Source organism: Danaus plexippus, chromosome 27 (genome assembly GCF_018135715.1).
Source record: "Danaus plexippus chromosome 27, MEX_DaPlex, whole genome shotgun sequence".
Taxonomy (NCBI): domain Eukaryota; kingdom Metazoa; phylum Arthropoda; class Insecta; order Lepidoptera; family Nymphalidae; genus Danaus; species Danaus plexippus.
Window position 1 is genome coordinate 1258752 of NC_083555.1, and position 26995 is coordinate 1285746.

General features: G+C 31.6%; 1 protein-coding gene across 1 annotated transcript in view; it reads left to right on the plus strand.

Moving 5' to 3' along the window:
* Positions 1-1376: 1376 nt before the first annotated feature.
* Positions 1377-26995, plus strand: part of LOC116775764 (dynein axonemal heavy chain 1-like) — a 31365-nt gene continuing 5746 nt past the window's right edge. Inside the window, exons 1-70 of the mRNA XM_061525148.1 lie at positions 1377-1600; positions 1958-2068; positions 2326-2448; positions 2604-2749; positions 2852-2993; positions 3094-3179; positions 3256-3360; positions 3432-3576; positions 3747-3873; positions 3946-4067; positions 4136-4225; positions 4420-4499; positions 4609-4696; positions 4913-5128; positions 5194-5311; positions 5420-5561; positions 6618-6759; positions 6858-7085; positions 7455-7553; positions 7631-7774; positions 7963-8143; positions 8510-8670; positions 9287-9386; positions 10645-10836; positions 11027-11204; positions 11284-11416; positions 11612-11839; positions 11960-12098; positions 12752-12930; positions 13070-13233; positions 13515-13691; positions 13885-14008; positions 14362-14459; positions 14531-14603; positions 14934-15051; positions 15146-15324; positions 15768-15930; positions 16049-16159; positions 16263-16354; positions 16474-16628; positions 16823-16940; positions 17048-17251; positions 17321-17534; positions 17618-17780; positions 17917-18035; positions 18224-18429; positions 19001-19163; positions 20022-20182; positions 20352-20570; positions 20657-20751; positions 20841-20979; positions 21043-21205; positions 21421-21590; positions 21830-22051; positions 22303-22464; positions 22709-22886; positions 22974-23104; positions 23188-23293; positions 23407-23561; positions 23647-23835; positions 23913-24042; positions 24123-24270; positions 24407-24510; positions 24656-24732; positions 24822-24889; positions 25293-25422; positions 25611-25754; positions 25968-26134; positions 26247-26472; positions 26734-26929. Coding sequence (XP_061381132.1) covers positions 1433-1600; positions 1958-2068; positions 2326-2448; positions 2604-2749; positions 2852-2993; positions 3094-3179; positions 3256-3360; positions 3432-3576; positions 3747-3873; positions 3946-4067; positions 4136-4225; positions 4420-4499; positions 4609-4696; positions 4913-5128; positions 5194-5311; positions 5420-5561; positions 6618-6759; positions 6858-7085; positions 7455-7553; positions 7631-7774; positions 7963-8143; positions 8510-8670; positions 9287-9386; positions 10645-10836; positions 11027-11204; positions 11284-11416; positions 11612-11839; positions 11960-12098; positions 12752-12930; positions 13070-13233; positions 13515-13691; positions 13885-14008; positions 14362-14459; positions 14531-14603; positions 14934-15051; positions 15146-15324; positions 15768-15930; positions 16049-16159; positions 16263-16354; positions 16474-16628; positions 16823-16940; positions 17048-17251; positions 17321-17534; positions 17618-17780; positions 17917-18035; positions 18224-18429; positions 19001-19163; positions 20022-20182; positions 20352-20570; positions 20657-20751; positions 20841-20979; positions 21043-21205; positions 21421-21590; positions 21830-22051; positions 22303-22464; positions 22709-22886; positions 22974-23104; positions 23188-23293; positions 23407-23561; positions 23647-23835; positions 23913-24042; positions 24123-24270; positions 24407-24510; positions 24656-24732; positions 24822-24889; positions 25293-25422; positions 25611-25754; positions 25968-26134; positions 26247-26472; positions 26734-26929 — 10234 coding nt within the window. The 5' untranslated portion in view covers positions 1377-1432. The remainder of the gene's footprint in view (positions 1601-1957; positions 2069-2325; positions 2449-2603; positions 2750-2851; positions 2994-3093; positions 3180-3255; positions 3361-3431; positions 3577-3746; positions 3874-3945; positions 4068-4135; positions 4226-4419; positions 4500-4608; positions 4697-4912; positions 5129-5193; positions 5312-5419; positions 5562-6617; positions 6760-6857; positions 7086-7454; positions 7554-7630; positions 7775-7962; positions 8144-8509; positions 8671-9286; positions 9387-10644; positions 10837-11026; positions 11205-11283; positions 11417-11611; positions 11840-11959; positions 12099-12751; positions 12931-13069; positions 13234-13514; positions 13692-13884; positions 14009-14361; positions 14460-14530; positions 14604-14933; positions 15052-15145; positions 15325-15767; positions 15931-16048; positions 16160-16262; positions 16355-16473; positions 16629-16822; positions 16941-17047; positions 17252-17320; positions 17535-17617; positions 17781-17916; positions 18036-18223; positions 18430-19000; positions 19164-20021; positions 20183-20351; positions 20571-20656; positions 20752-20840; positions 20980-21042; positions 21206-21420; positions 21591-21829; positions 22052-22302; positions 22465-22708; positions 22887-22973; positions 23105-23187; positions 23294-23406; positions 23562-23646; positions 23836-23912; positions 24043-24122; positions 24271-24406; positions 24511-24655; positions 24733-24821; positions 24890-25292; positions 25423-25610; positions 25755-25967; positions 26135-26246; positions 26473-26733; positions 26930-26995) is intronic.

Consider the following 26995-nt stretch of genomic DNA (forward strand, 5'->3'; position numbering starts at 1 on the left):
CACTCTATTAAATGTTTTATGCCCATAATTTTAATAACTTATTTGCTTAATTATAATATATTCTTATACAATTTCTTGTTATTAATAAGATAAAGAGATTTTGCTTACGACTTTTTAGATGTTAGTTTCGTATCGCAAAACTTAAGCCTGTATGCCAAAGGATAAAGGGGTCCCGTTTTGAATTTCTTTCACATTTAGGATGATTTACTTTGATCGAATTTATTGGTTTTTTATATAAAGAAATACATACTATTCTGACCGAGGTTTGCTTCACCTTTCATTTAGTCTTCATTGACATACATACATTATTATATTTCTAGTTTAGTCTATTTTTCTATTACAAAGTAAAACAATTGAAAAAATAATAATTAATTCTATTTTATTTTACAAAATTAAAGTAAATGTTCTCCATTAATAACGAAGAAGCTAATTCTTTATGAAATAAGACATTACATACTTCAAATTTAAAAAGCTTTTGTTAAGTCTGCGAGATTAAAGAACTAAAACTATAGAGAGCACTTTCAGAAATATCACCAAGGCTAGAAATATTGGATCACTTTGTGGAGCGCCGTTCAAGCAATTTGTATCTTCATGAGGACTATTTATTATATAGTCCATCCTATTTGTCGTGTTACAGCGAGGATCGTTTGAAAAAACTGTAAAAAAAAAAATCGCAGCACATAAAAATCAGACAATTAAATAAGCAAAGATTTTAATTAATATATTATTTTTATTTATTAATAAAAATTAGGTTTCATGTGTAATCTGTTTTATAAGTCCAATTTATATTGATGTGATGAATACCGATTTTTGCGGTGAATATTTAACAGGGCTTATATTTGTTTTTGTCCAGCAATATGTTAAATTCAGCCAAAAAAAAAAAATAAATGAGTAAATACTTTTTGTTAAATAATATAAGTTGCTATTAATTTTTATTGTTCTGAAATGTTAATGAAAACTTAGTTGTTTGTTTTGTACATAACATATTTATTACATGTAAGCTGGTTTTTAAATTAGAAATTTTTATCTTTTTCGTTTTTGGTGAAAAAGAAATATGGATTAAAACTTATCAAAGAATTTAAAAATTTGGTATTAAGATAAGGTTAAGTTTACCTTATAATAGTTTGGTAATTATTACATGCTGAGAGGTTTCGTCTCTATAATACCAGTAGGATTTTAATATATAATATAAAGATTGTAGATATAGGTGAAAATACACAAACTAATAGTTGGAAATAAACGGAAACAATTGATATATCCCAGATTTTATTTTATACGAAATTAAAACTCCTTAGTTATTAAACATAGTTAAATGACGCTGGTGGTAATTTTACAAAAACATTTTAATGACAGGACACTGAAAATATTATTTGAAATATAATAAAATTTTGAAAATAAATCGATTCATTATATTTAATAAATAATATAAATAATGCACTGCAAAAAGAAAAGGATAAAAAGGCAAGATGTAGTCTACGATAACACCGACAGAGACTTGATTCCGAAGCGTGGATATTACTCAGAATTGGTGTCCGACATGACCAAGGAGCATACAGCAAAACAAGTGTTTGCTAAGAAAAGAATGAAGCTTTTGTTACAAGTACATATATTTACAACCTTAATTTTAAGCCTTGGAAGAATATTTTTACGAGTATGACTGTTTTTAACATCGGTGCTATATTTCATAAGGTTATATTTGAAAAACCAGATTATAAATATAGTGAATAGATCGGAAATTATTTATTATTATCAGTACATACGTTTTTTTTCATATACGAAGCGATATTGCTATAGTAAAACACGCTTGTAGGTTTTTCGCAACAGACCTTTTGCAATCGAATGGAGTTTAGTCTGCTTCAAACCAATTTGTGTTATACAAACGTGTTTACTTCTGAATTGTTAATTAATTCTTATAAATGAATTATAAAATGGTTTAAAATAATAATCTTTTTCCTAGGCAAAAACAGATAAACTAGCGCCAATGGTGACGTCATTAGCAAAACCTCAAAAACCTAAGATGTTACTACCCCCAGGAAGGTGGACTACCTATAGTGAGGATGATAGTGTTGTTAGTATAGTTAAAAAATTATTACTCAAGATATATGTAGTGATTTTGTATTGCTGTCTTCAGAGCTAAAAGAAAGCCACGTTGGTATGATGTTAGTTCTAAAAACTCTCCATATTCGTGGTATCCAAGAGATTAAATTTATTAATATTATATTTGTAATGATAAAAAAATAATATTTTTTTAAGTTTCACAAAAAACATAAGCAACTTCAACAAACTCTTATAGAATTGTAACAAAAAGAAATTTTGATCTCATAGCAATTTCCGTTTGAAACATTTGTTCCGAAACTACAATTTCTGAGCGTCGTTTTGCCAAAAGAGCTTCCCAGACTTGTAAAAATTGAAAGACTTCGGAGGAAATTTCTTGCTGCAAATATTAAGGTACGACAATGCATACATATGTTTTCTTTCAATCCTATAGATTTCACAACCTTCTTTGATCTCCATTTTTTCCTTTGATATAATATATATACGAGAATATATTATATGAACTTATGCTTTGATAGTAGTATATATGTGTACATGTTTTAAAATAGAAAATGTTAAGAGAACGTGGCGTCCAACCCTTTGTTTTAATGCCTCCATCCGAATATCCTATTTCGGATGAAGAATGTTATGGTCTATATAGTCCTTATCCAAAAATGGACCTGGAATTATTTGATAATACCGATTTTGATTGTAGGTAAGTAAAACGGTTTCGTTTGTCACTTTTAAGTATGTAATGGGATTTAAACCACTCGTATTCTGGTCTCTTGCTAAACGAGTAATAATGGATTTTTATTAGAATTCCAGAAGAATGGTTGAGCCTTGGTTTTATAGAAGGCGAACAATATCCCTGTCCAGGGCTAGCTTTTATACCGAAACAAGACGGAAAACCCCATAAACCATCTTCAGATCTTTTGCAAATGCTTAACAATTTGTATGAGGTAGGGGGAATTTTGATCAGAGTTTTTTTTGGTCAGATTGTGGCAATTAATAGTATAAACTTGCAATTATTTAAAATTAAAAATATATCGTTATTTACAGTGGACGAACGTGGCCGCGTTTAGCTACGACAAAAATACTGATAAATGGGAAGTAATGGCGTTGGACGGAACGAAGAGATATTTCAAGTAAGACATAATTTATTAATAAATAATAATAATAACAATAATAATAATACATGTATTATATATGTTTTGATTGTAGCATACCACGGATCCGTCTTATGTTTAAAGCCGATGATCCGGATACATTTGCGGAGAGAGTTAAATTCGCAGTAAATTTGCGGCGAGAAGTAGAGAATAATTTAAGGTGATATCTTCGAATATTCTGTTATAAATAACGATAACTATGCCGACTGTTAAACGTGTTATTCTGCTTAGATTTTACCTATACTTGGATTGTCTGCTTCTGGATGGTCTACCGAGGATGCCGTTGAGTTTCATGCCGAAAATAGTATCACTTGTACTTATACACCGGAGCGCTAAAAGCGTTGACAACGATCACTTAAACGCATTAAAACAAGAGGTTAACTTTTTATTTAACTATCATATCTAAAGATAAACGTCAAAACTATTTACATTTATTAATAATTGAAGTAAAGCCCTGAAGTAATCATATTAATCTAGATATACGTAGCTAAAAGTTATATATACATATATTATGTAACATTGAATACATGTAATGTAATTTTGTAGGCTGAACTCTTATACAGAAAAATCGAGGGTAAGATGAAAATCATTCACACGATGCAGAAGTACCCGAATTTATACAATTTTATCGATCCTCCGAGCAAGGACTACGTACCTCCTGTTCCAGATTATGGTGGGTTTTTGATTTTTGTTTCTTTTTGCAACAAAATAATTTTAATATATAACTTATTCCAAAATCACCAAGGTCGCTATCCATGTGACATGGTGGACTTCAGTGATCGCATGAAGTTCAATCAATGGAAATCTCTTTATGTACTCACGGAGTCAGTCAGTTGTATACATCTGGTTGTAGAGGAGTGCCTTAAGGTTACTTTAAATACAACATTGGTAATTCTCAACATATAAACGTGTATTTTAATACTGATTCGACATAGGTGGAGTCTATGTTGTTTTTCACCTCAAACTATGGTAGGAACGTGAGTCTAGCTGAGTTCGATGCAGCACAACAGCATTGCACCTCAATGGTAAGGTCATACGACTGTATATAATTATATATATAAATGTGTGTGTGTGTGTGTGTGTGTGTGTGTGTGTGTGTGTGTGTGTGTGTGTGTGTGTGTGTATGTATATATAAGTCTGCCTTCTTATTTATTGCATTTATCTTGAATATAAAATATTAAAGTCAGTTTAGGTCCTTACAATAATTTTATTCATACAGATGTTGAAATATCTAAACATAACATGGTTAAATGCTACGGCACACGCTATTCGGATGTCGTACAGGGACGTGGGCAAGGGGTATTTGTTATACTTTACTTTTTTCTTTCTATATAGATCTTAATTATTTATATGATGCAAGATAAATTGATTATATAATTTACTATACTGAAACAATAAAATGTTATAGATGGTTTAATATCTACGAAAAGAAATGGGATTTCTACGGAATAAGTAAGCTTAGTAGATTCATGCAATTAGTGAGATTTCGCATGCAGGTAAATAATTTTACTTAATGTTTTTTTATAGTAATTTGGTAGTTTTTGTCACTAAATTCAGTTGGATGTATTGTAATAAAAAAAATATTACTTTAAAACTTTCATTACATGGAATGCTGTAGAAATTTAATGAGGATTGTGATGAGATTGTTTATAAGTTCTTTTAATAAGATGAAACTAAAATAGTTTATTTAATAAAACGTTTTGGAATCACAGTACGCGCTGCGATACTGTTTGGAGCAATCAATGGCTATGTTCGTAGCCCTTTGTGAGACACCGTGTCTTTGTACGTATTGGTGCCAAGATGATTATGAATGGGACCCAACAGACCTAATAAATACGCCCTTTAGGACCCCTACAACATTATTCTACTTTCATCTAATGATGTCAGTCGACGGACCTTACTATACCACTCCTCCAGAACAGTTTGAGGTGATTATTAAAGTTTTTTGTGAGTCAATTTATAAGTCTCTATTCTGATATATATTTTTAAATAGATCGTGATCCAACGTCTCTTTAGAGAGATGTTGTACAGATGTCATTTCATACCGCAAGTGCATCCTAAAATAATGACTGGGCTCGTCTTTGATAAGGAACTCTTCCTTACTTCTATAGGTTTGTTAGAACGATATATATAATATACATTATTAAAATTAATGAATTATAATATGATAAATTTATGTCTACACTTGTGTTATAAGACACTTGATTAAATAATGATAGGATTAATGGAACCGAACGTCGTCGAATATAGAGACAGGCTGTTGAAGGCTTATAGGAAGGCTATAATTCCCTTAATAGCTTACATGCATCAGTACGACTGCTACAAGGACATATATATGCTGGATATAGAGGAATACGTTGAGTAAGTGTGTGTTCTAATAAATGTAAAACTTTGCAAAAACCGAAACATCGGGAGCATGTAGTTTTAAAATAATAAAATAGCGCGTACTAAATCTAAAAATATGAGTTTTATTTAAATGAATATTCGCGAAAGTATTAGATGTCATTAAATATTTATGTAGTAAATAGTTTTTGTTTAATTTTATGCAGTAAACAATTACCGAAAGGAATCGAACAATGTGAAAACTTTGAAATAAATGTAAAGGAACAAGTATTTTTAATAGTTGCGCCATATCTGTCTTTTTCGATTCACATAAGTTGGGCTGATTGTGTCTTTTCAATTTTGTTTATTTAAAGTATTGTTGCTAGTTTTAGTCATTGAATGAAACTAATATTTTTCGGATATACTACGCGGATTTTATTATTTTATTATGCGAGTCACATCTCGTCTGCCCGTGAACACGGTTGCTGAAAAGAAACCGAAAAGTAGGAATTATGTAGTTTTTTTAAATAATAAAATCCGCGTAGTATATCCAAAAAATATTAGTTTCATTTAAAAGAATAAAACTCGTGAAAATCTTGGATCTCATCATTGTATATTATTCCTTCGGTTGTGTGTATGAGGCGGGTAAATGATTTTTATAATTCAAAGGTTTTTAACCTTATGTTAGGAGATTTATAAAGGAAAAAATATTAATTTTGATAGTTTTTAAAATTAATTATATTTTTTTTGCGTTTTTGCTAATAGTTAAAACAAATTTTCGACTATTATTCAAAGTAAGTAAGGAAGTTTCTTTCAAGAATTTCAGCGACAGTCCCGAAAATGTGCTCTAGTTAACACAGTAGATAAAAATATACATGAACAATTGATTTGTTCAGTCCTGTGTACTTAAACTAACTGCCAATGACTGGCACTGATATAACGCAGTTTATAGATTTTTGGCTTGAACTCTTTGAAAACACTGATTTGTTTAAAAGAAACTAATTAAAAAAATATATAGAAGTTTTAGGGTATGGAAAAAGTCACTGTATAGTTTGAGTTTAATTGTAATTATTTAATACAAACATATTTAAAAAGGAATTTTCGTCAAGAGAAGCATACAGCGTCGGAAACTCGAGAAGAAATTCAAATTCATTACGATGCGAAGCAAGATTTGATTTGGCGTCTGCCACAGTATATTAATATTGGTCCATTCGCTATAAACGTGGACAGTCTAAAGGTCGGCAGTAGTTATCCAAAAAAAAAAGTGACATATGGTTCAATTTATATAAATTCTCCCATATTTTTCTTTACTTTTATATATTTTCATTGTTACAGCAAATGTTGGTAACAAAGCGATCAGATATCATAAAGGCGCTACTCATAATGTGGGCAGAGGAAGTCCGTGTTGTTGTTGAAGACGTTATACAAGCATACAAAAACATTATGAGAAAACTTGGCGAGAAGCCAAACACTATTGAACACGTATTTGAAATACGGGAGTGGATGGAATCTATCCCATTTTCATTAAAGACTCAAGATGACATAATGAAGAAAGTGCATACGGTAATTATATAACACAATAAACTAGGAGATGCACCTTCTCATTTTTTTCTTACTTCGCTCGAAAAAAAAAGCTCTCGGTGCAAGTTGAGTGATACGACCTCAGCGTTTTTTGGATATGGGATCCGTTTTCAAGCCCTAAAATTAAAATTGGTGGTCTTACCTTTTTTTTTTTTTATAAAATCCTCCCGAGATAATTATTGGCTTATATAACAAAAAAAAAGACTTGACTCGATCAGACATTCGGTTGCCGAAATCACGCCCCTGAATGAATGACCTGATTCGCCAGTAAAACGTTCCGCTCGCTTTATTTAAACTATTTAATTACTACTAATATACTCGTATATTTAATAAAAATAATATAATTTTCAGGATTATGAAGTGCTTGACGTATTTTTCACACCATTAGAGAATGAAGACTTCAGAAGCTTGTGGGAGGCTATAGGGTGGCCTATGAATATTACCAAACAAGTAACAATATAATAAAATGACATTTATTTGTAAATAACAAGAATTATTTTAAGATGTTGTGTTGATTTTATATTTAGATGGATGCAACAACAGATTTTCTTGAAGAAGAACAAGAGAAGTTTTGGAAGCTTCATCAACAGGATGAACAGACGTTGTTTGACAAAATTGATATGTTTACCTCACAATGTATGGCGCTGACTTTACAGAACGATTTTGCAAAGGTGTAATCCTACTTAGATGTCTATTATTTCCAAACTACTATTGATTTTAAAAAATTTATTGAATTTAATTTGCTGTGTAAAATGTATAAATCTTATTTATCGACGATTTAGAATAGTCTGTGCCTAAAAAATGAGACAAGATAACGATATACATAAATTAGTATAATATATTACTTGGATATATTTAGATACACGAAATAGCAAACGACATAAAGAAAGCTTGGAAAGGTATGAAGGACTCACAGGAATGGGGAAGAGTTCTCAATCAAAGACAGAAGTTGTTTGGACAGCCAGTTGTACCTTTTGCGGATCTCAATAGATTAGTGAAGGAATTTGAACCATACAGAAATTTGTGGGTCACTGCCTCCGGCAAGTATTTAGTGTTTGGGATTTGATTTTAACAAATTCCTATGATTTCTCACTATTATATTCATACTTAAAGTTCTTATATAATACAAATTTGTTACATAATAAAGTTGTTTGGTGGTAGAGTTGTTCAAAATGATTTTATCATTGAAATTGTGTAACATTTTGTTCAGATGTAGTTTGTATACCTATCCTGTTTTTTGTATTGGATAATTCAAATCGACTTATTACTGTAGTACTGTACACAAACAACAATAATATTAAATCTGTTTTGTTTTGCAAAAAATAATAATAGTAAAAAATTTACTACTCGTCACCTTAAGTTTTTTTTAGTAATAACATATATAATTAATTCTATTTCTTATATAGATTTCCTTAAGGCTCGTGAAGTGTGGTTCGATAATCCTCTCATATATGTGGACGCAGATTCAATAGAACCTTTAGTTAACGACTACTACAAAACTATTGTTAAATGTATTCGAGTGTTTGCCGATCTCCCTAAAGTACAGCAAGTGGCTCTAACTATACGGGTATTATTTATTATTTAGGATGTTTTGTTCCTCTGTCGATTTTATCAAAAGCTTTAAAAAGTAATGTTTTGAACGTATATATATATATATATATATATATATTTATTATTTCTTACGTATTGTTATCTACCTATATTAATATACCTGTAGTACTTTATCACTTAAATCCTTAGAAATGGAGTGAACATTCATAAATAGTTCAAAGATAATTTGGAAAAATATGAAAAAATAATTCAGCTTACGGACAATAATTGTTTTTCAATAACTTATCTATTTATATATATGCATAAGGTGCTATTTAGATTGTATATAGCTAATGCGTTATTTCGTTTCTATTAAAAGGAATTATTAAATTTTTTTTAATCTATAAATCTGAATTTTTCGTCAACGTACCATTTTATTTTAAGGTTATGTACAGTGTATACATAATAGTTCCATGGAAATATATTTGACAAGACGTTTTGTACTCAGATAAATAGTATCACATTCTCCAAAGACATTTTAAGAGCATAGAAATAGTTTAATAAGGCTAAATATTGTTTTGGACATATGTACGTGAACCGTATTTCAATGTTTTTAGCGACCTAACTGACGATATTATAACCTTCGTTAACAGGACGATATGGATGAGTTTAAGCCACTGATACCAGTGATTCAAGCTGTTAGGAATCCTGGAATGAAAGAGAGACATTGGAATGAATTTATGGAAAAAGCTGGTATGTAACAGTCATATGTTAGTTATTTTGTCGCGTTCCGTCTCCTACACTTGTTATTGACGTGTTTTATGCGTTACTTTTGAAAGCAACACGAGTTATCTTTAATTAAAAAAATCAACAAATTCAGTTGAAATAAAGTTATAGTATTAAAAGTTAATACCGTTTTAGGCGTTTAAATGCTATTGATTAATTTTATACTAAAATAAAATCAGAGCGATCTTGAACGAAATAGTTGCTTTTAAATTACCAATTATAAATTAGTAAGACTACAAGTCACTAAATTTTGGCCTGTTAAGGAAGTTATCAGTTATGTGGCATGCTGTTTTACAAAGAAACTCGTATATAAGTAGTTTGCTTTAATAAAAAAAAAAATCTCTAATGATAATTTATTACTGTTTTTTTTTTCAAATTTGATTCTCTTAATATCTCAATTAAATGATCAAATCGAGTTTTTAATACTGTTATATACATATATTAAGAGAATTTGTTTGTAACAAAATAAAAATTGAGTTAGCTAGTTTATTTAACTTGCTGTAGTAGTTTTTATTTATGATAAATAATCTAATTGTTTTTAATAAGTATATTATGTTGATACGCTATGTAATCTCGCGATTACATTTTATGTATATTTTGACATGTTTATACACAAATTATACAATGTCACAAGTTATAAATGTCAAGAGGTGAATGGTTAAATTCTTATGAAAATATGATGATGATTTTATGATCTAAGATTTTCATTTTAATGAATCTGAGGTTTTCTGATAGCAATTTTTTTATTATTATTCTATATACATATATAATCCCCACGTTTCGGTTCTATTTTAGCAGCCGTGATCACTAGCAGACGATATGAAAATACCAGATGACATTGAACATAAACAACGCGTAGTATCTTAAAAACTTAGTTTCATATCAATGTTTGAAGGATTCAAATTATTTCTGTATCCCATATTCTGGTTTATTTTATTATATAAGATTATTTACAACACTATATATTGGTACCATTGTGGTATCTGGAGCAGAATTTCAATATATATAAAAGCATTTTACATCATAATGTGTTCGTATTTTTTTGTTACATAGCGAGGTTTTTAAACAGCAGAACCAGAAACTATGATTGACTTATTTTTTGAAATTCCATTTAATGTGGTAATTTTATCATACAAATGTCAAGCCTATTAAATGACTGGTTGAATTAAAACGAAATTTTGTACAAAGATGAGATTTTTTTAATAGTATGCACAATTAAATATAGGTGTAACGGTAACAATGAACGAGAAGCAGACATTCGCGATGTGCCTGAAGCAAGGAGTGGCGCAACATGCTGAACTGATCGCTGAGATTGGTGAGCTAGCTAGCAAGGAGTACGTCATAGAGCAGGCCCTCGATAAAATGCTTAACGACTGGGCCGCCAAGACGATGGAAGTCACTCCATATAAAAACACTGGTATAATCATTGTTATTAAAAATGTATAGTCTCATGTCATTATTAGTGCTCGTCATTAAATTGTCAATGTTTAAATCTTGGATTAATTTCTAAAACAGGCATTTCAAAGTAGCGCTGTATAAAGTTACGGTTTGGAGAATTAATAGAGTTATGTTTAAATATTTATCATCTATAGTAAAGTAATTTACAGGCACGTTTATAATGAAGATTGCTGACGAAACTCTCCAACTGTTGGATGAGCACCTTTTAACCACACAGCAATTAGGATTCAGTCCTTTCAAAGCAGCTTTCGAGCTTCGTATACAGGAATGGGACGATAAGCTTCGTCTAACACAAAAAGTCGTCGATGAGTGGATTGAATGTCAAAAGTATATTTTAAACTATTTATTTATATATATATGTAATTATAATGCATATATTGTGTACCATAATCGGTATTATTTCAAGGGAATGGATGTATTTAGAACCAATCTTTACATCTGAAGATATATCACGACAATTACCGCTTGAAGCTAAAAAGTATGGCACTATGGAGAGAATATGGAGACGAATTATGTCATCGGCAGCAGCGTGTCCAAAGGTTTATTTTCCTAACTGTATTTGGCAAGCTCTCAAACGAGTTTTAAACTTTATACACACGATATTTAGTCACTTGTAGCACCGTTTGAATATTAATAGTATTTTTTAAATGCTTGTTAAAATTCTAACATGTGAAAGGGAATTTTTTGAAATGTTAGTTTTATAACTAATGTTAATATATTTATTTCGTTTGTAGATTATGATTATATGTCCGGATAGTCGTCTTCTAGACAGTTTGGTTGAAGCTCGCCATTTGCTGGCTGTTGTATCACGAGGTCTGAATGAATACATGGAACTTAAACGAGTACGGTTTCCGAGATTTTTCTTCCTTAGTGATGACGAATTGCTAGAAATATTATCCCAATCTCGCAACCCTAGAGCAGTGCAGCCCCATCTTAGGAAATGCTTTGAGAATATTGCTAAGGTACCTAATTATAAATATAATATATAGTGTATATCTGAGCAGAAATAATCTTGGTTTTAATACATTATAATATTTTTCATTCAATGTTTTGTCATTTTTTATATACAATGATATCGTCAGGTAACATTTGAACCGGATCTAAAGATAACTCAAATGCATTCAAGCGAAGGAGAAATCGTGGATTTGAAGTACAAATTTTATCCGTCTTCAAACGTCGAGCAGTGGCTTCTTCTACTTGAAGACACTATGCGGCATACGAGTGAGCTATGAAATTGATTTATAACATCTTTGTAGGGTCTTTTTCATATGGGTGTTAATATATAATTATAAGTGGCAGAAAGGCAAAAAGATTTAGCGATTTTGTTACTTTATTAACCTAATAGTAAATCACCCTAAAAATAGGCCAAAAGATTTAGCCATTTTCGGATATTATTTTATTAACTTAATAGTAAATCACCCAAAATTTTTTTTCTCATTATTTTATAAATCAAAACAAAATATCATCACTTGTACGGAAAGTAAAGTAGATGAATGTACAGTCATATTCCATATTAAGAAGATCCAATAACCTCTTTAGCTTTAAATTATCATGTACAAGCAACAGGATGTACCAATCAAAGAAATATAAATATTGAAATAAATAGACTATCTGATGCATTTAGGCGTTTATTATAATTAATATAAAATATATTTTATTATTTTCAATGAAACTAATACTTCCGGATTACTACGCTTTATTTTATTATTTTTTGGAAACCACATACTCGTGACGTTTCGTTTACTTTGCAGTAACCATGATCACAGACAGACGAGACGTGAATCTCACAAATAATGCGTAGTAATCCGAAAATATTTGTTTAATTTAAATGGACACTCGCGAAAGTCTTACATATCATTATATTTTATCCTTAGTTCGTTTGACCTTGGTGGATTCAATGGTTGAGTTATGGGAGCTACCACGTGATCAGTGGGTGCTCCGTTGGCCGGGGCAGGTTGTGATTGCGGGATCCCAAACAGCTTGGACGGCTGGAGTTGAACAAGCTATCTCAGAATACCGAATGGATGAATACTTTGAGGAGATGCTCAAACAAGTAACTTATACTACAGAGATCTAAATATTATGTTACCGTTTCATACGAAATAATAAGAAGGACGGCGATTTTTCTTTAAAAAGAAATAATAATATATATATTACTTTATACTGAAGTAATAAGCAAAATTTTTCAACAGTTGGATAGTCTACGGGCCCTAGTTAAAGGTGAACTAACTTTCTTCCAACGCGAAGTTTTATGTGCTCTGATTGTTATCGAAGTGCATGCTCGTGACGTCACAAGGACACTGGTTGATGAAAGTGTCAAGAACGTTACTGACTTTCAATGGATATGCCAGTTGAGGTATTGTTGATTTGTTTCTGTTATAAAAATAAATATGGGAACGATAGTTTGATTGTACTGGATAAAACTTGTTTACTAATTAAACTATTGTTATAATTTTTATTCATTTAGTTGGATTTAAAAAAAATATTTAGTTGCATAATAATTCGTCACGTGGCAAATATAACTTTTACATGCATAATATAAAATGCAATTGCTTCATCTTTATTAATGGTATCTGTGAAAAAGAATTTATATTAGAATCTTTGTTCCAAATTTAAATTAAATTGATGTCCATTCAGGTATTACCAGATCGTAAAAGAAATGATACCGCTCGAGGAAGGTGAATTACCGGAGATATATCAAGACGAAGAAACGCTAGACACTTCATTGTACTATCGTCAGTTCAGTCAAAACAAATGTGATGTTCGTGCACTGAATTCGATTTTCACTTATCAAAACGAATACTTAGGGAATAGGTGATTATTCATCTACGACATAGATTTTGTTCAATTATTTCCTACCCTTACCATTTAATTGTGATGATAAACAATGTTACGTGTGTCCGCGTTAACAATAGTTTTGTCTCGATTACCTAAGTTCATGTCATTGCTGCGAAAAACAGTTTCCAGCAAAGGACACAAATGTAACGATGATACGTGGATTTTTCAGCGGCCGTCTGGTGATCACACCGCTAACTGATAGATGTTATTTGACGTTGATGTGCGCAATGCACCTCAAATTCGGCGGTGCTCCGGCAGGCCCTGCCGGTACTGGAAAAACTGAGACAACTAAGGTTAGGTTTATTCTAAATTTTTCTAAATTTTTTATGATATCATGAAAGATATATGAGAGCAAAAATTTTAATTTTAATGAAACTAATATTTTCGGATTACCACGAGATGTGCATCTCGTCTGTCCGTGATTACGGTTGCTGCAGTTACCGAAACGTCGGGAGAATGTACATAGGTTTAAAAATAATAGAACAACGCGTAGTAATCCGAAAATATTAGTTTCATTTGAATGAATATTCGCGAAAGTGTTAAATATCAAAACTTTTATTATTGCTGGCGTTATATAGCTAAGTATAGTTATATATAATGAACACTAGTTTTCTATTCATTATGTGGAATATATGTTTATTTCCAGGATTTAGCCAAAGCATTGGCTGTTCAATGTGTGGTATTCAATTGTTCCGACCAACTCGATTATATGGCCATGGGAAAGTTTTTCAAAGGACTCGCAGCGTAAATATAATTTTTTCAATTTTAAAACTAGACTTGTGCTGAATGTTATAACTATTACAAAATTATTTCAGATCTGGTGCCTGGGCTTGTTTCGATGAGTTTAATAGAATTGACATTGAAGTGTTATCTGTCGTCGCTCAACAAGTATAAACAATTATACAATGATATCTAAGACTTTCGCGAGTATCCATTTAAATGAAACTAATATTTTGACGAGATAAGACGTGATGAGTCTGTCCGTGATCACGGTTACAGCAAAGTAACCTAAACTTCGGTAGTAGTAGTAGGGATGCAGCTTTAAAGATAATAAAATAATCCGTATCCTCAGTAATCTGAAGATATTAGTTTCATTTAATCAAATTACATAATTTAAAAATAGTTTTGTAGATTTCATTAAGGTACCGCTCACTCACTCCAACTTCCATCTACCATATCTCCTGTCCACTTTATCAAGGCGTAAATTTTATCTGAAAGGTCGTGACGATACAAAAGGCGCAAATAGCTCGTCAGGAAAGGTTTATTTTCGAAGGCTGTGAGCTTCCCTTAAAAGCTTCCTGTTCAGTTTTCATCACTATGAACCCTGGATATGCGGGTAAATTTATTAAAATTAATCCATAAATAAGATGAGGAGGCTTAATTCTAGAATTCTTAAAATAACCATTGGGCATATTACTCTTTCTAAACAGGCAGAACTGAGTTACCAGATAATCTGAAAGCATTGTTCCGGCCGATTGCCATGATGGTGCCGGATTACGCTCTTATAGCAGAAATTTCTTTATTTTCATATGGCTTCTACGACGCTAAGATTCTAGCTGGGAAAATTACTACGACGTTTAGATTGAGCTCTGAACAATTGTCTTCTCAGGTGAGACTTCATTTTATCGCTGATACACCATAATTAAAAATGGTTTTTAATAAAGTTTAAATAGTTTTATTTATATGGAAAACTATTGTATTTACATATATAATTATAACATTAACTATTATATGACGTATATATTGTTGTTATTGGTTATTTTTCTTGCATTTATGCAGATTAGTTTGTTGTTTAGTGTGTAAGACTTATAATTCAATATAAGGACGTTCTTTGTAATTATTTGTATATTATTAATGAATCTTTTGCAATAAATCAATTACCCATGTAATAAAAATAATGTAAGGCTATCTTTGTTACAATTATTATTATTATTATTTTTCATGAAGTAGGACAGTAAAAGATACAAATATAATTGTCTACTGATTTGAAACTTTATTATATAAATTGCGAATGAATTACGGAATATGTACATATTTATTTATTGCAAACAGGAGCATTACGATTTCGGTATGCGAGCTGTGAAGACAGTAATCCTTGTAGCTGGAAATCTAATACGTCAGATGCCCGACGGAGACGAGAGACAAATAGTATTAAGAGCACTACGGGATGTTAATGTACCCAAGTTTCTAGCCGATGATCTTGTTTTGTTCAACGGTATAATACCTTATAAAGTATATTTGTATCACGAGAATATTATCACATGTTGTTTTTTTAATATAGTGGTATGTAAATCGTATTAATTATTTGGTTCTGACTGATAATTTTCAAACAGGTATTATATCAGATTTGTTCCCAAGAGTTGAAATCCCGATAGTGGACTATGGTATCATGGAGCAGTCCATAAGAAATATGCTTATCAAAAGGGGCTATGACGATTTGTACAGTAAGTTATTCTTGGAATTCAAATATTTCGACTATATTTTTTGGCGCAAAATTGTTCTTTTTAACTAAACATTTTATGAATAACGCAATTGTAAATTTTACAGCTTTTATATTCAAAATAATTCAGTTATATGAAACAACTGTAGTGCGACATGGTCTCATGTTAGTGGGTCCTGCAGGAGTTGGAAAAACTAAGGTTACAAATTATATATTTATAAATTATTACTACTATTTCCATGGCGAAAGAATAACAACATAAATTGAACGAAAATCTAACAATAAAATGTTTTTTTTTACAAATATTATTATCAATAGTGCTATGAGGTCCTACGTGATGCTCTGACAGCCATAAAGGGAAAGTTAGCACCAGACGGATTTCCTTTTACTCCAGTTCATACATCAGTGGTCAACCCCAAGTCTATCACCATGGGACAATTGTATGGGGAATTTGATTTGCAAACCCATGAATGGTAAATATAATGATCACACCATGATAAGATTATCAGTAATATGGCGCTATAAGTTCAATACGTTTTTAATAGGTTTGTGATGTAGATATGTTCTGATGGACCGCTTAAATTTTGCTAAAACGACGAAGAAAAATTGCTTTTTTTGGAAAATTTAATAATTAAGTTTGTTAACATTTTGTATGTCAATTCAACAGGACGGATGGTATTCTTTCAAGTCTGGTACGATCTGGAATAGCAGTTGAGGATTCTGATCGGCGCTGGTACGTCTTTGATGGACCGGTGGATGCTGTGTGGATAGAAAACATGAACACTGTAAGTTTCATATAATATTTCTTTGAGTTTTTTTTTATCTGTGGTAACCTGATCTTAATTGAAGGAGTTTTGAATAATTGTCTTTACAATATTTTGAGTTCTCTTAGGTATTGGATGATAATAAGAAGTTATGCCTGTCAAGTGGAGAGATCATGAAGCTAACTGATCGTCAGCGTATGATATTCGAAGTAGCTGATCTAGCCGTGGCATCGCCAGCAACTGTATCCCGTTGCGGGATGGTATATCTTGATACACAGGTTGTGGGTTTGCCTCCATTAGTGAATGCTTGGATGAAGAGTAATCTTCCGTCGGTTAGTATCTTAAGAACACTCTGTGAGAAGTCTATTACAGGCTTATTATAAAATATATATATTTGACAGATTGCAGACAACATTCGAAAAAGTCTACCCAACCTCATAACAACATATCTGTATCCTTCATTAGCATTTTTGAGATCTAAATGTACTGAAATTGTTGTTTCTATTGATTCGGCCCTAGTGCTTAAGTTCCTGGAACTCTTAGACTATAGATTGAGACCTCTTACTGGTAAAGACGACAGACCGCCTCCTGGGGCACCATTTCTAGCACTCATGCGTAAGTTGACCAAATTATACCTATGTTGGACGATCTTATAATATTAACAAGCAATTTTTCCAATATAAGTCTTTATCACAAAGCTCGACTTGCGCCGTGTTGGGTGATCTGGTCGGTGATATGGTCCGTGGGAGCCACTTGTGATCACAACGGTCGGGCATTGTTTTCCGATTTTATAAGAAATCTTATGACGCAACATGAAACGAAACCTCTATTTCCCAAGGAAGGAAGGGTGTATGACTACACGTGAGAATGATTTTTAAACTCGCACTTAAATGTTTAAATGCGTACCATGATTTGACTGTGTTTGTCATTAATCATTTGCTTAAAGTATATAGAAGTACAATTTCTTATTTGAATTGGGTTTGTATATGTTCGATAGACTTCATGATGGCGGTTTCACCGATCCTACTGAAGATGGTGAACCAGCAAACCCATTTTGGTACAATTGGATGGAAAATCTTGAAGAATATGAAGTAGATCCCGAATGGCAATATGCAGGTACATAACACCAACAACCTCTCAGTTGAAATACTACACATTTATACACTTAATTAAAATTATCATCAAGAATTTTAAAGCTGTATATAACCTTGTGGGAGTATACAAAGTATCTATTTCTAATTAATATTAATTGAATAAGAGTTAAACAAATCTTGAGATGGTATGAGTTATGTTTAATTTGACAGATATCGAAGTACCAACGCTAGATAATGTTAGAAGCGCAGCGATTCTTGGATATAAGATACTAAATTATAATCATGTGATCTGTGTCGGCCCTACCGGCACTGGGAAGACTGTGACGATAAGTTCAAAGCTCTCACGAGGGTTGCACAAGAAATTTATCTGTGAGTTTCTAGTGTTTTCTGCGAGGACCTCTGCTAATCAGACTCAGGTAAGCATATAGATTAACGCTTACAGCAATTAACATCTTTAAATTAGATTCTAAATCGAATGATAACGTCAGATATTTTTTTTATAAATTCTTATATTTATTTTCGTAAACTAAGGTATAAATACTACTGTAATTGTGTAAAAATTTTACACCTTCCTTATTTTTTTGCGATGTCTGTGTGAACTCATCTAATGTCATGACCCTCTTGGAAATGTTTTTGTCTGAATTCTGAATATTTTATGTCCTATCTATAAATATCAAAATCCAGAACATAAAGGCATACAAACATATTTTAAAATAAATAATAGATTTTTCTAAAAATTTTCATATACCGATGCTCCGTTATATTCGTACTAGTTAATGATTAAAAAAAAATTTAGTTAATTATAGTTATTCACATTTTACAAAAACAAAGCAGAGTTCGTGTTAGTAAAAATCTATAGCTACAAACGTGAATAAAAACAGTCTCCATTCAGGTTGGTTATTAGATAATTTGTGACAAGTTACATACGAACTAAAGAGGCTTATGAGTTTGTTCTGAATCTAATGTATAATTTCCATATTTTATCAGGACGTTATAGATAGTAAGTTGGAACGTCGGCGTCGCGGAGTGTTTGGACCACCGCCTACCAAGAGACAGGTTTTTTTCATAGATGATCTCAACATGCCTGCCCTAGAAGTGTACGGTGCCCAGCCTCCCATTGAACTACTACGGCAGTTTATGGATTTTTCCGGTAAGTAATTAATAATTCTGCTTTTAACGAGAGTTAGATATAGTCCCTTTAAACCTACACCTGGGTCGCAAGTCCCAGGCAAAGTTGAAGTCTTGGTTTGTGCATTTCCTATAAAACACCGTGAAATTTTAAAAGAAAGTGAAGCCTTATTTATGTGTCGACTGTTTTCCTTGTCAACCATAAGTTTATTGTAAATATAAATATTTTTATTAATAAAATTCTACTTATTTTGAGCTTTAAATATATGTTATAACAAAATAGTAATGTTTAAGATACACTAATAAATACACTGTTTGCATAAGCCATATAAAAATTTATTTAAACCGTGTCATCCCCCAGTTGTGTTACTCAAGTGTAAAAATGTATAAGACAATGTCTTTGCCCATATATTGTTCTTATATCTTCAGATTTATAACTCTCTGTATATAACATTATTGTATAAGAAATCTTATTCCAATAAATACTTTTCTATATAATACCACAAGATTCATGTAAGCGTTCAGGGAAATGATTCCGGTGTTGTATGTGTTATTAACTGGGAATGAAAAAAATAAATAAGAATTTAATATATATGAAATGCATCCCAGCATTAAAGTTGGCCTCTTTTTTAAATTCTTACGAGTTCATATCAATATGCTCACATGCTGAATTGAAACCGCTTATTCTTGGTGTACCTCTCGTATAGTGTTCTGGAAAGAAGAGATTTGTAATCGTGTAATATATGATTAAGGCCACACAATAAACAATATTTTTTTTTATTGAACTGCATAAATATATGTACTCGTATGTTAACATGATAAAAAAATAACATAATAAAAACATAATTTTTTTATGTCAAATTCTTATCGATTTTATTAGGTTGGTACGACCGTACAAATATTGGTGAGTTTAAGACTTTAGTTGACGTGGGTATGGTGGCAGCGATGGGCCCTCCGGGTGGGGGGCGTAATCCTGTTACTATGAGATTAATGCGACATTTTCACTATATATCATTCACTGAAATGGAATACAATAGTAAGGTGAGCTTTAGAATATATTATCTCACGGACTTCTTAATATCAGGAACATAATTAAAAACTTGCTTTTTTTGTTTATATGATGTATTCGATCTCTTATAGCAATTTTCTTCCTATCTGTTACATGTGACTTTGATGACAGGTATTTAAAAATTTATTCCTATAATTCCAGTACGGAATATTTAACACGATCTTAAAGTCTTGGACGCGTAATTTCGAAAATAACGTTTCAATTAGAGAGGATGCATTTCTGAAGAGCTCCATCGAAGTTTTTAATTCCTTAGTCGAAGAATTATTGCCTACACCAACTAAATCACATTACACTTTTAATCTTAGAGACCTCAGTAAGGTTTTTCAAGGAATATTGATGTTGGACCCTCATCATGTGAAGGTGGGTATGGGTGTCCGAATAAAATCTACGAAGCACTTAACAACATATTATAGAAAAGTATAAATATATTGCTAACAATATCGCAGACTGAGGACGATGTGATAAGGTTGTGGTATCATGAACACCAGCGTGTGTATCAAGATAGATTAGTTAATGCTGAGGATCGGGATTGGTTTGTTAAGTGAGTTGTTTGTTTTTGAAAACTACTCTGCTTTATCTCAAACTTAAAAACAGAAACAGAAATTTTGTCAATGATAACATTGTCCTTAGGCTATTAAATAAAAAGATAGCAACTGAGTTCAAAAGGAAACCATCTGAGGTGATAGGAGGTAGATTGATGTTGTTTGGTGATTTCATGGACATAGGCACTGATGATAAAAAATACATTGAAATTGTTGATCAAGAAGAGGTAAGTTGGAATATTAATTTGGTAAACACTACCTGATATAAAACAAATAAAAAATTTTCATAGCTGGATGAGGTGTTGGCTCACTATCTCGATGATTATAACTTATCTTCCACGGCTCCTTTGAATCTGGTTTTGTTCGAAGATGCTGTAGCTCATTTGTGTCGTGTTGCAAGGATCATGAGACAACCAATGGCAAATGCTCTTCTATTGGGAATGGGTGGATCTGGTAATTAAAAACTAATCCAATAGCTTTTTTTGGGGGGAAGAGTTATTAATATTATTATTTGTACTCTAGTACAAGACTGTCGTCTGTGAAGTTATTAAGAAAAATATATATTAATTATACTATATAGTTAATTAAATTTGAAGCAATTTTATTGATATCATACGTTTAATAAAAAAGAAAGATTTCTGCTCTTATTCATAAATAACATATTTAAGGACGTCAATCATTATCCCGGCTAGCGGCGAACATGGCCGAATTACAATGCGTGCAGATAGAAATAACAAAAGCCTATGGACAGTCAGAGTGGCGAGATGATCTCAAACAAACTATGATGAAAGCTGGCGCTGAAAATAGGGGAATTGTGTTTTTATTTTCAGATGCACAGGTTAAGTGGTATTTTAAAAGCCTAACCATAATTATTACCAATAAAAAGGAAATGTTCTGCCAATAATTTTACTTGCTGATCAAAAGATTTTACATTTAGCTGGGTCTACAAAACAGTCAAAATACAAATAAACATGGATATAATTATGGTTTATTAAATGTTTTTTGAATATTGTAATATAATAAAATGTGTATTTATATTTAATAATGAGAGTATTTATAGATATATAAATATTTTAGATTAAAATGGAATCATTCCTTGAAGATCTAAACAACATTCTAAGTTCTGGTGATGTTCCTAATATTTATGAGGCCGAAGACCTTGATACTATTTTCATGTCTGTTCGACATGCTGTTATGGAAATGAATCTTACGGCTACCAAAACAAATCTTTTCGCTTGTTATCAACGTAGAGTGAGGAGCAATCTACATATTGTCATTGTAATGAGTCCTGTTGGAGAGGTCTGTACATTTTTATAAATTTTTTCATAATTTTGCTCTTAGGTCACATAATCGTTAGGCCATGTTTTATATTAATTAATGTTATCTCTATCATTATTTCATCTGAAAGCGAAGTAAGTAGAATTTTATCTTATCGTTTTTCTTGATTTTGAATAAATTAAAATTTAACACGACGAGAAAATAATGTTTTTTGCATAGAATACCGTTAAGTCGTTAAAGTGTGTAGTGTCCAAATAATCTATTTTTTTTAGATTTTCCGAGCTCGTCTTCGCCAATTTCCTTCTCTAGTCAATTGTTGTACTATAGACTGGTTTAGTGAATGGCCGAAGTCGGCCTTGGAATCTGTAGCAAAACATTTTTTCAATAACATGTCCGAGCTTCAGACAACTGATGAAGTCATTGATTCTTTGGTGGTAAGTTACAAATAAGGAAGCGCTACTAAATTAAAGTAATTTAAAAATATTAAAATTCATGATATACTGCTAAAAACCCAACCCTAAGTATATTTTAGTGTTAAGGTTTTCAAAGTTACAATACCATTTTTTTGATAAATATTATTAATTGGAAATTCCTGGTTACCTGGTAAATTATTTTACAAAAGCCGGCTGTGGAATACATCCAAGTGATTTGCTTAAGTGATAAAAAATAAAATTTCAGTCAGTTTGCTGTTTCGCTCACCAGAGTGTGGTAGACGCATCTGCTCGTTTCTTGGCTCGTCTTAACCGACTTAACTATGTCACCCCTATGTCTTACATGGAGATGTTAGGTGCCTATGCTGAGATGTTCAAAAAGAAACAGAAGTCTATACTGAAGGAATCTAATGCACTTAAAAATGGTACGTTTCAAATCATCCATACTAATTATTATTAACCTCTCTTATTGTCTATATCCTTGACATCTTTAATTGACATCTTTAATAAAGGCTTGAATAAGTTAAATCAGACTGAAGTAGAAGTAAAGCAACTACAAATTGAACTAGCTGAACTTAAACCATTAATGGAAAAGGCAGCAGAGGAGACCAGAAAAGTGATTGAGCAAATAGCCATTGATACGGTATTATAACGCTTTTACATTATTGACTATTTCTATTATATCCATTTATGTCCTTGTATATATCGAGTCTATATAATACTTAGGAAATAGCAGAGGAAGCCAGGATTAAAGTTGAAAAAGAACAAGCTATAGCTGAAGTTATGGCTAAGGAGACATCTGCTATGGCTGAAGATGCTCAAAGGGACCTAGGTACTTCTAAGACTACTTTCAATAAAATCTTTCTTTTTCTGATTCAGATCTGTCAAAAGAAAATATAAAAGATTTAATTGATTATCGTCAATTGTACACAATTTTCTTATTAGATGAAGCAATGCCGGCACTTCGAGCAGCTGAAAAGGCATTACAAGAATTAAATCGTAATGACGTTGTTGAAGTAAAAGCTATGAAAAAACCTCCTGCGGGAGTCGTTCTTGTTATAGAGTCACTTTGTGTGGTGTTTGATATAAAACCTATCAAGGTCAGTCCTAGTCACGTGCTTTAGAATAATCTATTCTATTTTATGTACAAAGCATTTAATTGATCCTCATTTCCAATTGAAATAGGAAGCGGGTGCATCATTTGGACAAAAAGTTTTAAATTACTGGAAGCCTGGTTCTCAAATGTTAGCCGACCCCACAGCTTTTTTGGACTCACTTATGAAATATGACAAAGAGTCTATTACAGAAGATATGATTAAAAAACTTAAAAAATATGTTACAGACCCTAACTACGAACCAATGAAGATTTCTAAGGTACGAAAGAAAAAGAAAAATTAAAATTAATTCTTTTATCTTTCGGTTTTGAATTTAAAGTAAATATCTTTCTGAAGGTATCAAAAGCTTGTATGTCTCTTTGTATGTGGGTCCACGCAATGTACAAATTCTATCACGTTAATAAGGCAGTGGCACCCAAGAAAGAAGCACTTGAACGCGCTACTAAAGAGTTGGCGGCTGTTGAAGGTAACATAACCAAAGTAAAAAAAAATCCTACAAATAAAATATTATATTTTGTGTTTGTTATGCTAAATTATTCTTTGCAGCAATGTTGGCAAATGCCAAAGCAAAGATGCAAGCTCTTTTAGAAGGCATCGCAAAATTAAATGCTTATCTTCAAGAAAAAGAGGAAGAGAAACGCAAAATGGAAGAAGATATCAATCAATGTTTAGCGAGAATGGATAGGGCTAACAGGTTTTCATAAATTCCATCAGTCATACATAAAACAATATCTTTTGGTTATTTTTTGTACTGATGCGAATAAAATAAGTAACTAATATTAACAAATAAAGTTGCGAAATAGTATTAAAATATAAATTTATGTTTTCAGACTATTAAATGGTTTATCTAGCGAAAGAGTTCGTTGGATCAAAACCATTAAAGATTTAGACGTCGCTCAAGTTAACCTCATTGGCGATATTATGCTTAGTGCCTGTAAGACTATATTGAACATTGATAGCCTTTTTATTCTATTTAAATTTTAAATAGCATTAAAACACTTTATCTAGCTGTAATTAAATAGAATATTACGATCCGATATTTTAGGAAAAATATTTATAAATTTTATATTTTGAAATAGGTGCTGTTGGGTATGTCACCCCATTTACTGATGAATTTAGAAGAGAACTCTTATCAGAATGGATAAATCATATTTCGGTAAATAAATTTGTGTTGTTTGACTTAAAGATTTGTATTTAAGAGTTGGCAAGAATCAAGTGAATCTATTTTTTTATAATGTTCGACAGGAGGTCAAGGTCCCGCATACTGAAGGCGGTACTCCGCTTTCCATACTTGGTGATGAAGTTGTCATTAGGTAAAATTTTTCATAAACAAATCAATGCTTAGGACATTTATTTTCTTTATTGCTACATCCCTACACCCCTACTTAAGTCAAGAGAATTCGATTAAAACACCAAGTAAACTGTCTTCAGTTGAGAAATTAATTATTCAAGGAGCTACTAAGAATTAGAAATAACAATTCTTCTAATGTGTTCATATATTGAATAAGTATTTTGTTTTTTACTTTTATTCACCACAATTGACTATGTAATTTTAACATGCTCGTATTCGTTAATATTTAATTTCTTATTCAGCTCCATCGACACCCAGAAGGCAGTAATTAGAAATAACGGCTTGCTATGATAGTTCATACAATTTGTTTTTTTTTGTGAATAATTGAAGGCTAGCTAGCTATGAGATATAAAATTTATTTTTAGAAATTGGCAAATGTACGGACTACCTCGCGATCCACTTTCTGTAGAGTCGGCTGTTTTGATGTCCAACTCACGTCGTTGGCCACTCATCATAGATCCACAGACGCAAGCTAATAAATGGATTAGAGCTATGGTGTGTATTTTACAACGCTTAAGATCTTTTTTAGTACAAGTAAAGAATAAATAAATTTATTCAGACTTGCGGATTTGTAACAAAGGCAATTCCCATTATTTGAGAACTAATTTCTAAAACGTTAGTTTGAATAAAGTTCTCGAATTAATATGAAAAATTTTATTACAAAACGCTGTTCGTAATTTTAGGGCAAAATCGAAGGTATAGTCATTTGTAAGCCTAATGACAGAGATTTGTTACGGAACTTTGAATCTGCTCTCCGGTTTGGCAAACCACTTTTATTGGAAAATGTAGCTCAAGAGCTTGACCCGGCTTTAGATCCTGTGTTGAAGGTATTCGAATTCATTTATCATAATGGTTTGTCTCGTTTAAAGTTAACGTTTACTTTCATTGTTCCATTTGTAATTAATAGTTTTGTTGATGTTTCTTATTTGATATTAAAAATAAGTTTATTAAATTTCATAACTATGTCATTTATGCCATTTGGTTTTGATTTAAATCAAGTTGTAGTTGATATTGTTATTAACAAGTAAATTTCCGTATAGCGACAATACTTTCGCCAAGCGGGACAACTAGTTCTCAAACTTGGGGACTCTCTAATCCCTTTTTGTGCGGGATTCCGTTTATATATAACAACAAAGTTGCCTAATCCAAGGTATACCCCTGAAGTCTCGGTCAAAGTTCAAATTGTTAACTTTGCTTTAGTGCCCAGGTAAGCAAATAACTTCTATGTCTTCCGACTAATCCTCTATGCGGTACACTTAAACAAACATACAAGGTGGTGTAATAAATTATTTTCTAATTTCTTTTCTTGTCCAAAACAGTGGTTTAGCAGAACAATTATTATCTATAGTAGTGGCTCAAGAGCGACCAGATTTGGAAGAACTTAGAGGTCAACTTATCGTGTCTCGAGCTCAGCTAGCAACACAATTAGCGGAAATGCAATCTGATATTTTGTATGGCCTGTCTAACAGCGAAGGATCTCCAGTAGATGATTTGCCTCTAATATTAACCCTGGAGGCGATTAAAATCAAGAGTGCTGAAATTCTGGTATTTCTGTGTATAAGAATAAAAATTAGTTTCATAATTTTATCGTAAATACTGAGCTAAGGTATACAGATTTAAAAATAAAATTATTAAAGATAGAGCCTTTCTCTATGTATGAGAACCAAAAAACTCTTCGAAACAACGAACGGGTATGAAAACGTATACGTAACGAGATTTACGATTTCGGAAATAAATATAACAGTTAAGGATTTGTGTTGTACACACACAACTACGTTTTAGAAATATTCTTTTGGTTTACTTTAGATAAAAGTAGAAGACATGGAGCGAACGTCAGTTGAAATTGACGAAGCGCGTTTGGGCTACGTTCCAGTGGCCAATCGTGGCCAAATTCTGTTTTTCTGCTTGTCTGGAATGGCAAATGTTGATCCAATGTATCAATATTCATTAGAATGGTTCATAAAACTCTTCGTTAGGAGTATGGCAGAAACTGAGCCAAATGGTATTGAATATTATTACATGGCTTACATTTTATTCAGTCTATATTTATAAAATATTAATGTGTGGA